Source organism: Pavona decussata, unplaced genomic scaffold (assembly GCF_977016875.1).
Source record: "Pavona decussata unplaced genomic scaffold, jaPavDecu1.1 SCAFFOLD_198, whole genome shotgun sequence".
In the NCBI taxonomy this organism is placed as follows: Eukaryota; Metazoa; Cnidaria; class Anthozoa; order Scleractinia; family Agariciidae; genus Pavona; species Pavona decussata.
The window spans coordinates 397,501-408,197 of record NW_028145606.1 but is presented as its reverse complement, the minus strand read 5'-3'; the positions used below and the strand labels follow the sequence as shown (position 1 = coordinate 408,197).

General features: G+C 38.2%; 2 protein-coding genes across 2 annotated transcripts in view; one reads left to right on the top strand and one right to left on the bottom strand.

The window, feature by feature from the left end:
• Positions 1-10,697, bottom strand: part of LOC146461409 (uncharacterized) — a 212,028-nt gene that overhangs the window by 51,673 nt on the left and 149,658 nt on the right. The window lies entirely within an intron of this gene.
• Positions 3,836-10,697, top strand: part of LOC146461420 (phosphoserine phosphatase-like) — an 8,147-nt gene continuing 1,285 nt past the window's right edge. Inside the window, exons 1-6 of the mRNA XM_085086832.1 lie at positions 3,836-4,097; positions 6,547-6,631; positions 7,736-7,785; positions 8,170-8,315; positions 8,733-8,829; positions 10,258-10,309. Of these exons, the coding sequence (XP_084942958.1) occupies positions 3,913-4,097; positions 6,547-6,631; positions 7,736-7,785; positions 8,170-8,315; positions 8,733-8,829; positions 10,258-10,309 (615 nt within the window). The 5' untranslated portion in view covers positions 3,836-3,912. The remainder of the gene's footprint in view (positions 4,098-6,546; positions 6,632-7,735; positions 7,786-8,169; positions 8,316-8,732; positions 8,830-10,257; positions 10,310-10,697) is intronic.

Sequence of the window (10,697 nt, the reverse complement as noted above, 5' to 3'; positions counted from 1 at the left end):
GAGATACCAAAAGCATTTGCGAAGTTCTGCTTTTTCCGTATATTTTTAAACCGCGCAAAAATATTCCTGTATTAGTAGGCACCACCCATAGGAAACCCGAGTATCTCGAGATGCACAGAACGTATGCGCAGTAACAATAGTAGGCACCGTCCTTGCCATAAGCTTAAAATTAGCTTTCTAAAACATTTTTAACGAGCGAAATGAGAACCTTGGTTAACTTTTAATCGGGGATTAGCGTTAATCGGCTTTCGAACAACCGAGCCCAGGTGGTCAAAAAAGCTCTTCTGATCGTACCTTTCCCCTTTTTCTGTGCATCGTGAAGAGAGCTCCAATGAATACCAGGCGCCCTTCATAAAGTAGCGTGGGCTCTCAGATTTTGGCACTAAAAAGAATTAAGGGCCTACGTAGCAACCGAAGACACGGAGCCTCTTTCATACTAAGGGCTGGAGTCAACCCTTTTCGGAATATATTTAATTTTAGAACGGGTCCCAGGGGACTTTTGGAACGCCTGCACTTCAACTAGGCCTTTACACAAATATCACGTAAAATCGCCCAAATATATCTTTCCAGAAATTCTCAAAAAATGTCTAAATATCCCCCAAAAAATTCTAAATATCTCGAAAAATCCTCGAAATATCTCGTATTTTTATTTTAAAAATAAGCCAATTTTGAATCCCTTATGCCAAAATTTACCCCAGCGGAAGCTGAAAAGTATGTCAGACATTGTCTACACTAGTATTATGGAAATAAACAACTTTCAAAACAACATGGATGCAAAGTTTAATGTTTTCGCACTAATGTGGTAAACAGTTGGTATGTCTATCGTGTGTATAACGACTATGACAGAGAATTCTGTCAAGAAAATAGCGAGGAAAAGCTGGAAAACAGCCAAAAAAGATATAAATCTTCCTAAATATCCCGAAATCTTCTAAATGTCTTAAAATTTTTTAAAATTTTCTAAATATCTCGGAAACTTCTAAAAATCTCAAAAAATATCCGGAAAAAAGGGCAATGGCAATGAAATTATCGTACGTCATGCCTTTTCGCGCGTAAAGCACTGCTAAAAATAAATCGACGCAGGAAATTGAAAGGGTTGACTCAAGGAATCAATACAGATAGACGCTCGCCACTCCTAGTTATAAGTTCTTGGCCTACAATAACAGAATTTGAAACACTTCAAAGCGTTCCCCCACCCATAAAAAAAAAACAATAGAAGATAACACAAGAATAGAAAAGAATCAAAAGGAAAAGAAAAGAGACGGAAAGAAAGGAATCAAAAGGAAATTGGAAATATTTATCTTTGCTCGGTATTTCCACTCATACAAAATATAAATCTGCTTATATCAGTAAAGTAAGCAACATTCTTGAGAAAACCTATTGTGACAGTCTTACGTCAACGAAACCTTTGAAGAAAAGTTTGAATTCAGTTCTTCAATCTGTTGACGAAAAAACTGCAACGGTTACATAGCTCCATGGTATGGGCAGTATTAGACTGCGAGCAGTCTCTCTTTTGCTCGAGAATCCACGAGGAAAAATGCAAGATATTCGAGGGGCGATTCGCCTTCCGGCGCCCGCGCTACTCGCAGCTCTGCCGCTCGCGCGCGCGTCTCAGTCGCCCCTCGAATATCTTGCGTTCTGATTCTCGAGCAAAACAGAGACCGCTCGCAGTCGACTCTTCGCGGTCTAGGCCAGAATGTGCGTATGCGTACAGTCATTTCACCCGGGTAGGTCCCCGGGGAGTGGAAGCATGGACAGCAATATCGTCCGAGCAGTAATATGGCTGTGTGCATGCGTGAGGTGTTGTACAAGCCGCATTCTCGTCCCCAGAGCTCCATCTTTTTTTTAAAATTGTTGAACGAGTGGTACCTACGATCCAACCGCTGACCAAAAGATCGTAGGCTCTGGGAACGAGGCTGTACAAACCGCGGAGATGTGTAGCATACGAAAGCCGAGGAGAGACTTCCGACTTCCTAGTTCGGACTTCTGACTTCTGACTTCCGACTTCCGACTTCCGACTTCCGACTTCCGACTTCCGACTTCCGACTTCCGACTTCTGACTTCTGACTTCCGACTTCTGACTTCCGACTTCCGACTTCCGACTTCCGACTTCCGACTTCCGACTTCCGACTTCTGACTTCGGACTTCTGACTTCCGACTTCCGACTTTCTTTTTTAATTTTTTTTAAATTTTTTTTATTTTATTTTTTATTTATTTATTTTTTTGAAATAAACTCTAGAGAGCAGCACACAGCAACAGATCTTGTCAACTTCTTTATTATCTCCTACCGGTTTCGTCTGATAACGCAGACTTCGTCAGGGAGTTAGAACAAGACAGTGAGGGGACATATTTTATACCTAATCATTGTAGTACAATGATGGTAAAATAATGCAATGATGATAAATAAAAAATAAAAAAAATAAAAAAGTCGGAGGTCGGAAGTCGGAAGTCGGAAGTCGGAAGTCGGTAGTCGGAAGTCGGAAGTCGGAAGTCGCAAGTCAGAAGTCAGAAGTCAGAAGTCCGAAGTCGGAAGTCGGAAGTCGGAAGTCCCTCCTCGGCTTTCGTAGTAGCATGATTCATTAAGAGGAAATTGAGAATGTGGTGGTTGTGAGCAGGAGCTCCCGCAGTAAGGCGTTAAAATGATATTTGGTGTTATAAAATCAAGATTTCTTCTTTCCCACCGACGCAGCATCTCAATTTCTTTGGAAACTAACCCCCTTATATATAATGATGTAGTCTTGAGCTGATATTTTGTAGCTGCTATTGAACCAGTATTCATTGTTTTTCATTTTCATCTGAGAGATCGTATTAACCGCCATGTGATTCTGGGACGGTTTAACACTGGAATTTCATTTGTTTTCTTTGTTTCCCTTTCCTTTCAGTTCTTTTCATTTAATTTTCTGCTTTTCTTTTCTTGTTACTGTAAATCAGTCACCCGATAACCTCATTTCAAGCTCAACACTGCATCAGGTCCGAGAAAATAAAGTTGCAATAAAAATACCGCCAATCGATAAAACCTCGTTCCCAGGGTCTCTCCTCTTCAGAGGATGTTTATTGATTGACAATTGACTGGGATCGAAATAACCAATTTGGAAAATCTAGTAAAAAAAAAAAAAAAAAAAACACTTGTCGGGCCCGGTTAGTTCTTCGGACTTGCGAGGACACCTTCCTGCATTCTCAGGTACTCTACAGGTCGCCTGTTAATCGCGCTGAAAGTCAAGCAGTATATCCAGGATCCACGTGTTTCCGATTTGGCTCAGCCCCATTAAGTCACTCTTGATGCACGACCCGACGCGAGAACATCATAGGCAGTACATTTTAGCGTGAGTAGACTTACCGAATGTACCCTTTCTTCCCCCCGCCTCCCAAAAAAGTACGTTAAACGTTCGAAGCAAGTAAGGACATTTTTCAGATTACTTAATAAAAACATTCCGTTGCAATTATGATAATTGCAGTGCAGTGTAATAACCTTACTTTGTTATTATGGACCATGTATGTTATTTTACTGGGCAATGGAATCTGGAAGGTTGAAGGGATTACGTAATACACCACGTGCCACGAACTCAACGTAAAATCACTCCACGGACTGGGAAAGCTGTGGCGAGTCAATTTCTAATTTCTTTGGCTCTTATGCGAAGTTTACCAAGATACTACCCATTTTCATGTTTCAATAAATCTTAATTAAAATAAATAAAGGTTGTGTTTTGCAGATTTTAAAGTTGTATTTATTTATGACGTTCATTGATTCACAATTTTTTCCTTTTTTTCCAATCTGAATGAGAGCAGCCAGCAGAGTATTTTTACTTTGAATTTTGATCAGTAATTTCCCAGGAGCCTGGGCACGAGTGATGGCCTTCATAGATAAAATGGCCCCTTCATGTGTGAGAAATTTCACTTCGCTTCACTTCTAATTTGATGCTACGCCTGAATAACTGCGTCAAGAACGTACCATATTTTGTGATAATGACGATCCAACAAGCTAAAACAGTATGGAGGAAAGCGGACGCAGTTTGTTTTGACGTTGATAGCACGGTTATCATGGACGAAGGTATCGACGAACTTGCGGCATTTTGTGGTCGAGGAAAAGAAGTTTCGCAGTGGTAGGTGTTAACTTTATTTCTGAGCCCCGTTACTTCGTTAGTTCTTTTCTGACCATTGAACGTTTTCAGTGCGCTTTATGTTTGGGTATTCAAACTTGGCTTATAAGCTTATTTTATTGATTTTATTTATTCACCGCCCGGTGAAATTCACAATTCGCCGGTTAAAAGCCTTTGTGATCGGGCGCGGATGATGCAACATCGTACGGTTGTAAACCGTACTCATTTTCAAAGGCCTTTGAGCGACGTTTTCGCAATTCTGATCCCTCGGGGTAATTTTTTGCTCGGCCAACTAAGCTAAAAGTTGATTTGGAATTGGAAACGTAAACCGGCAAATCCTGTTTTTTAACGCGCCAAAATCGATTTTCTTTTTTACCGAAGCTAAAGGAAGATGTCAAACAATTTCGGTTTACCGATATCTTTGTAGTTAACAATTTTGCTTGGTTATTTTGTGTACTGTTTTATCAAAATCTTGAGCGTGTGCGGTTCAACCGTGTTGTTGACCTTGTTTCAGGGAAAACCCAACACGGGCCTTTCACATGGTTTGAACAAACAAAGATAATCTAACATTTTTCAGGACGTACGATAGCTTTCATGTTAACACAACCGCAAAATAAGACCGTACTGATAGACAAGGCATATTCTGTAAACTAGTCCGAATTATTTCTTCCAACTGTGTGAGAAATTTTCAGTAATCCGGCCTTAATTTGTTGACACTTGAGTGTTTCACTGAGGTATCAGTTACCTAGGTACAGTTAACTTCATGAATTTGCTTTAATGCCATCTGTTACTTTGGTAAATACTGCCCAAAAAGTGGAAAATACTATTGAGGGAAAAGTTTTAAATTTGTGCTGTGATCTTGCATGGTTTAGCTATGTTGTATCATCAGCTATTCCCTGAGACAAGGGAGGGGGCTGTAAATTCCCCCCTTAAAAGTGCTAATTTCCCTCACTTGAAAGGGAACATACAAATATCAAATTTAACTGCCCCTCCTAGAGAGTTGTTACGGAAAAAAATTGTCAACGTAATAACCCGCCCTTTGTATCGTCTCTATTTTATTGGGAGACAATGTGCTCAGAATCTCCATTATTTTCTGTTGTTTTTTTCTCCCTTGTTTTGTAATTGTGTGTATGCTGTATACTAGGTTGACCATAGTACAGTGTAAGGCCAAAGTCCAAAAACCAGCAAGTAAAAATAACAAATAGGCCCCTCGAAAGTTGTTCAAACCCTCAAGTTTCATGGTACATGTATGTAGAGATATTTTAGGTATTTATAGGCCAGTTTGAGGTTGAGCAGGGGACTTGTTCAAGTTGAAAATTTTATATAATTTATAAACTGACACTACCGTATAAAAGATCATGTTAAGATTAGTCATTTGACCAAGTTTGGTGTTGTTTAGTTGAATAACAACCAAGTTATGGACCTTGAAAAAACGGTTTCAAATCCATACAAAAGTCTCTAATTTTGAGACAGTGTCCCCCAAAACAATTCAAATTCTTAAAAAGTTGTTCATTTTTGTTACCCCTGTAAATCCTGTCAGATAGCTACCATTTCAAAGAAACTGAGTTGAAAATTACGACGGTTATTAATTTTTAAGTATATTCCAGAAATAAGAAAAATTTTGAGTTTATGTGGTCTTGGGGGATGCTGTCTCAAAACTAGAGATATTTGTATGGATTTGTAATCATGTTTCAAGGTCCATAACTCGCCAATGCAGGTGCCAAGCCCATGAACTTCACTTGCCCAGATGGCAAGTACTTAAAGTTTCCAACCCTGCCATAACTTGGCTGTTATTCAACTAAACAGTACCAAACTTGGTCAAATAACTAATTGGTTCATGCTTAGCGTGGGTATTATTGAGTTATGGATGCGTGCAGGAAGTTTGGAGAGCACAAAAGAAGTGTAAGAGTTGCTTGAGTGCTCTCCAAACTTCCCAAGTGCATCCATAACTCGATATACGCAGTGACAACGAAGTATCAAAAAGTAGTAAGGGGAAAACCGGTTTTATTTGTGATTGATTATAAAATTCTCTCAATGCACGGTGTACTGAAAAGATTCTTTTCAGCTGTTTACAAAGTACACGCCACAATGGTATGGTCTAAACAAGAAAATTACATCTGAAATTGTCAATGAAAATTTGCTTCTTTGGATATAACAGTAAGCGACCAAAACCCGAGTTTGTCTGCAAGTTGCACACGTCATTTCATGGACACACGGCTGTGCATATGTTGAGAAATGTACCATGATGGCACCAATAGGAATTAGGCAGGGAAGCACACGCACTATGTTATAATCTTAAAGTGGTCTTTCATATGTTGGTGTCAAATTATAAATTGGATAAAATTTACAACTTGACCTAGTCCCCTTCTCAACCTCAAAGTGGCCTTTATTTACAATATATTCTTTAGACCTGTTTATGATAATAATTCTCCTGGTCTTGAAATCTCTTCAGGACTATGAGAGCAATGGGAGGAGGAATATCATTCAGAACAGCCCTAAGAGAAAGATTGAGCATTATTAATGTTTCCAGAGATAAGGTATGTATAGCATTTCACTTAAATTGTTCCTCGGAGTTCCTCCATTTGTTACTCTTTAAGCTGAGTATAGTCAAGCACCCTTACCCCAATTACCTCACTATAGTCTAAACCTTTCATCAACAACAATTCACAAGTGACCACATCTGACAAACTCCTTAACTTCATTAAAATCCATCTCCTTGATAGGGCCAGTGATCCGAGTGCTAAGGTTAGGCTTATTGAAGACATGACATTAAAACTTCAGAAAACTTTCAAGCTTTTTCTTGATATAATAATTACGTGCCATTAGCAAAGGCCGAAGGAAGTGAAACTCGTTATAGCATGATAACGCTCAAGCAAACTGACTGGTTGATCCACGAAACTACCATTATGATATGGTAATTTAGAAATTGAATATTTGCCTGGTTGTTTCAAGACCTGTAAGAGGTAGTGACATGTTTCACTCCCTGGTGGACCTCTAGTTTCCATTAGCTTTGCTGCAAACTTTGAGTTTGCTGTTTGTTTTTTGAAAATAGTCCGTGATAAGAAACAATCAGATTATGGCATTTTCAATAAGCCATGCTAACTAACTTAGTCATAGTTTAGCTCTACATTCTTGTATTGCTTCTGGAGTACATCAGTGGAGGTCTTTCACAAAGACCTATGGTGATAGAGCATTATTTTAGTATATGTGCCCCAAGGTTGTGGATCAGTCTGCCAATTGCCTTGCGAAAGTCAAACTCTACAGAGAGCCTCAAAAGAGGCCTTAAAATATATGTCTTTGAACATTTTGTGGACAGCTACCCATTGTTTTTTATAGAAATTGTGAATATTTTTGAACTTTAGATAGTTTTATTAAACCTTATTCTTTTCGTATATAGATTTTATTACTGACTGTATTGTTTTACACAATGGTATATTTGTAAAGCTTCATGAGCGTAGGAATGGCGCTATATAAACAAAATCATAATTTTTTTTTTTTCATTGGAACCGAAGTAACTGTTCCATTTGGACAAATTTGCGTTTCCACTTTGTTTTTTTCTCGAACCGTTATTGTGCCATCAGGTACTTATACGAGAATTATTTAATTTCCTGCTAATTCTATTTAATTTTATTTTATTTTAGCTTGAGAGTTTTATAGAGAAAAGTCCTCTACGGCTCACGCCAGGAATACAGTAAGCATTGTTTATTATGTAGAATTTTATCCTTTATAATGTCAATCAAATATTTAATATCATTTTTAACATGTTATGTTCGCATTGATTATTATTTGTTTCCCGTTATCTCTGAATGGAATGCCTGTAAACTACCTTTGGGTAGCTAAGTGCATTTCCACTATAAACAAAGCATTTATTTTTATTATTTTATTTTTAGGACACAAAATGAGGAAACTTTTATGTTGACTTTATTTACCACTAAATTGGTCCAAAAATAACATGAAAAGAAGCACAGTGAAATCCATTAAGTGAGGTTATATTTTGACTTTCAGGTGTGATATATTGATATAAAAATCAATATCATCTCACAATAAATTAAAATATTTTATATACATTTGATAGGGAACTAGTGCAAACACTTCATGAGCAAGGCATTGCTGTTTACCTCATCTCTGGTGGATTTAAAAGGATTATACACCGTGCTGCAAAACAGCTGAATATTCCCAGCGAGAATGTCTTTGCCAACAGACTTCTGTTTGATGACGAAGGTATGCCAATGTAATCATGCAACTTAACTACATGATCAGTACCTTATGACAGAAAAAAATTGGAACATTAAATTTTGTTTGTTTGTTTGTTTTTATTGCTTCTCCTTTTTTGTTGAAAAATGGTTTATTTGAGACAGAAGTTTGCAAAATATCATCCTTCCAAATCAAGTTGTCTCCCATAATAAGATGAAGTCTTGCACCTTCTTTTGGTAATTTCTGTAATTAAATATAAGTTGTTCACTAAGAAATATTTATGATCGTTGGTGTTATTTAAATCCTGGTTGCACAGTTAGCAGATTCATGTGCTTTGGTGTACCTTGGATGAAATTTGTTTCAATCAAAACTGATGAATGTGCAAGGTATCAAGTTGGCCTAAATGTTAATGTTATTACTGTATCTTGATTTACTCAATGCTAGGTCATTTTGCTGGCTTTGATGAAAATGAGCCCACCTCAGATTCTGGAGGAAAGACGCTAGTTGTAAAGCTTTTGAAAGCAAGATATGGCTACAAAAAGTAAGTGTTGGTGTGGAGTCACTGCTCGAAGTGAATTATCAAATGTGAAATTGGTCTACAAAGTAGGACATTTTGGGTTAGTTACTAAAGGATAGTTTAGATGGTGTTTAACAAAACCAAGTTCTAAGCTGTTTTCAATTTTGCCACCAATCATATCTAAACATTGGCTGTTGCTGAGGGTAGCAAGAAGGCTTGCATCCCAGACTAGAGAAAACTATTTATCAACTTAAAATAATGCACTTGTAAACAGATTTGGAGGCCCACTGATTGTCTTAAGCCGGGGCCTAAGTTAGACTCTGTTTAAACAACTGTCCCATAATACTGTCCCAAAGGCCAAATCATCACTTGTAACCTTTTTCCAGCAAGCCCTTCATTTAATAACCCTTTAACCCCTAATATCAAAGAACAAATTCTCCTGTCTTGTACCCATACTTTTCTTATAAAAGTACTGTGGAGAAGTTATTGGAATATGAAAGAAATTCACACCTTGGAAGATGTTATCTTTAATTCTCGTGACCACAGGGTTTAATAATCATTGATATTACAAGGAGAAATTTGATGTTAATCACTGTTAGGGCTTAAAGGGTTATTCTTTGATCATTTCCATTTTCTCGTAACGTGTATCGTTCAAGGCCACCCAACGAGAATATTAAAGCAAAACACTTAAAGAGTGATCTCCTGTGTTTCTGGATGGTTTGGTGGCCTTTAAAAGGCATATTTGCATAAGCTAATAGCTGTTGTTGGCCATACAAAAATGCTAGCTGACCTTACTTTACATTTCAATAATATTATTGAGGTATTTGCCCATCCAAAAAACTAAGGAATTAGTTTTCCAATGTTACAAATTTGGAGCTGATATCTTGCCAAAGAAAACTTAGATCCACTGAAATGAACTGCTGGGTGGCCCTGATGTTTGATCTAGTAGTGATGATGTAAGGAGAATTGATAGTCGGCACTCTTGGGGCACAATTAGGGTTGAATGTTCATCCATGTATTGTTCTTATGTGAATCAACCTGAACACCTGGCAAGCCTTAGTCTCAGAGTGACCGGCCTGGCGACAGATGGTGCAGGGGGGCCTCTCCCAGTTTAGAGAGACTCTTGTCTAACAGGCTGAGGCAAAGAGAATGAAGAGAAAGGCTCAGACCCAGTCAGAGAGACCACTTTCACTTGCAGTCAGTGCAGGAAGGACTGCCACTCCAGGATTGGCTTGTCCAGCCAAACCCGACGCTGTATCGGATTGAATATTCAGGCGCGTCTCCATAGTCTTGTTAGACTGATGGATGCCTATACAATTGTTCTTAGCAGATTGGAGTAAATCCATCCTTCTCTCACCTAGATTCTCTCTAGATTCTTTCATTGGTAAAAGGTTGATGGTTATTTCAGATTTCATGATACATCTCTCACTCTAGGTTCATATTTCTTTTCAGTTTGGTTATGATTGGTGATGGAGCCACAGACCTGGAGACATACCCAACAGCAGTGAGTATTTTCTTTTTTTTTTTTATAGGTTTAAGGCCAAGACTGTGTCATTACAAAACATACAGTAGCTGATAGTGTAGTTTTCAATTGAGTGTCGTAAAACCAAAACGAAAGTAATTACTCTGACCAATCACAACAGATGTAAGCTGCAAAATGAACCAATCAAAATTCCAAGTAAATGTATGTTACTGACTTGAAGCGCGGGAAAACGCTTGCCACCCTGACGCAATTGGTTTAGTTTTGCTTCTTCTTGGTTGAAAAAGTGCCGTGAGTTTTTCTAACAAAATTACTTTTGACACTTACTCGATTGAAAACCGCTCTAACTAGTTTGCTTCACTTTCAAAGCATTCTAAAACGAAAAAAGGTTTTTTTGAGGGGGGGGGGGGGG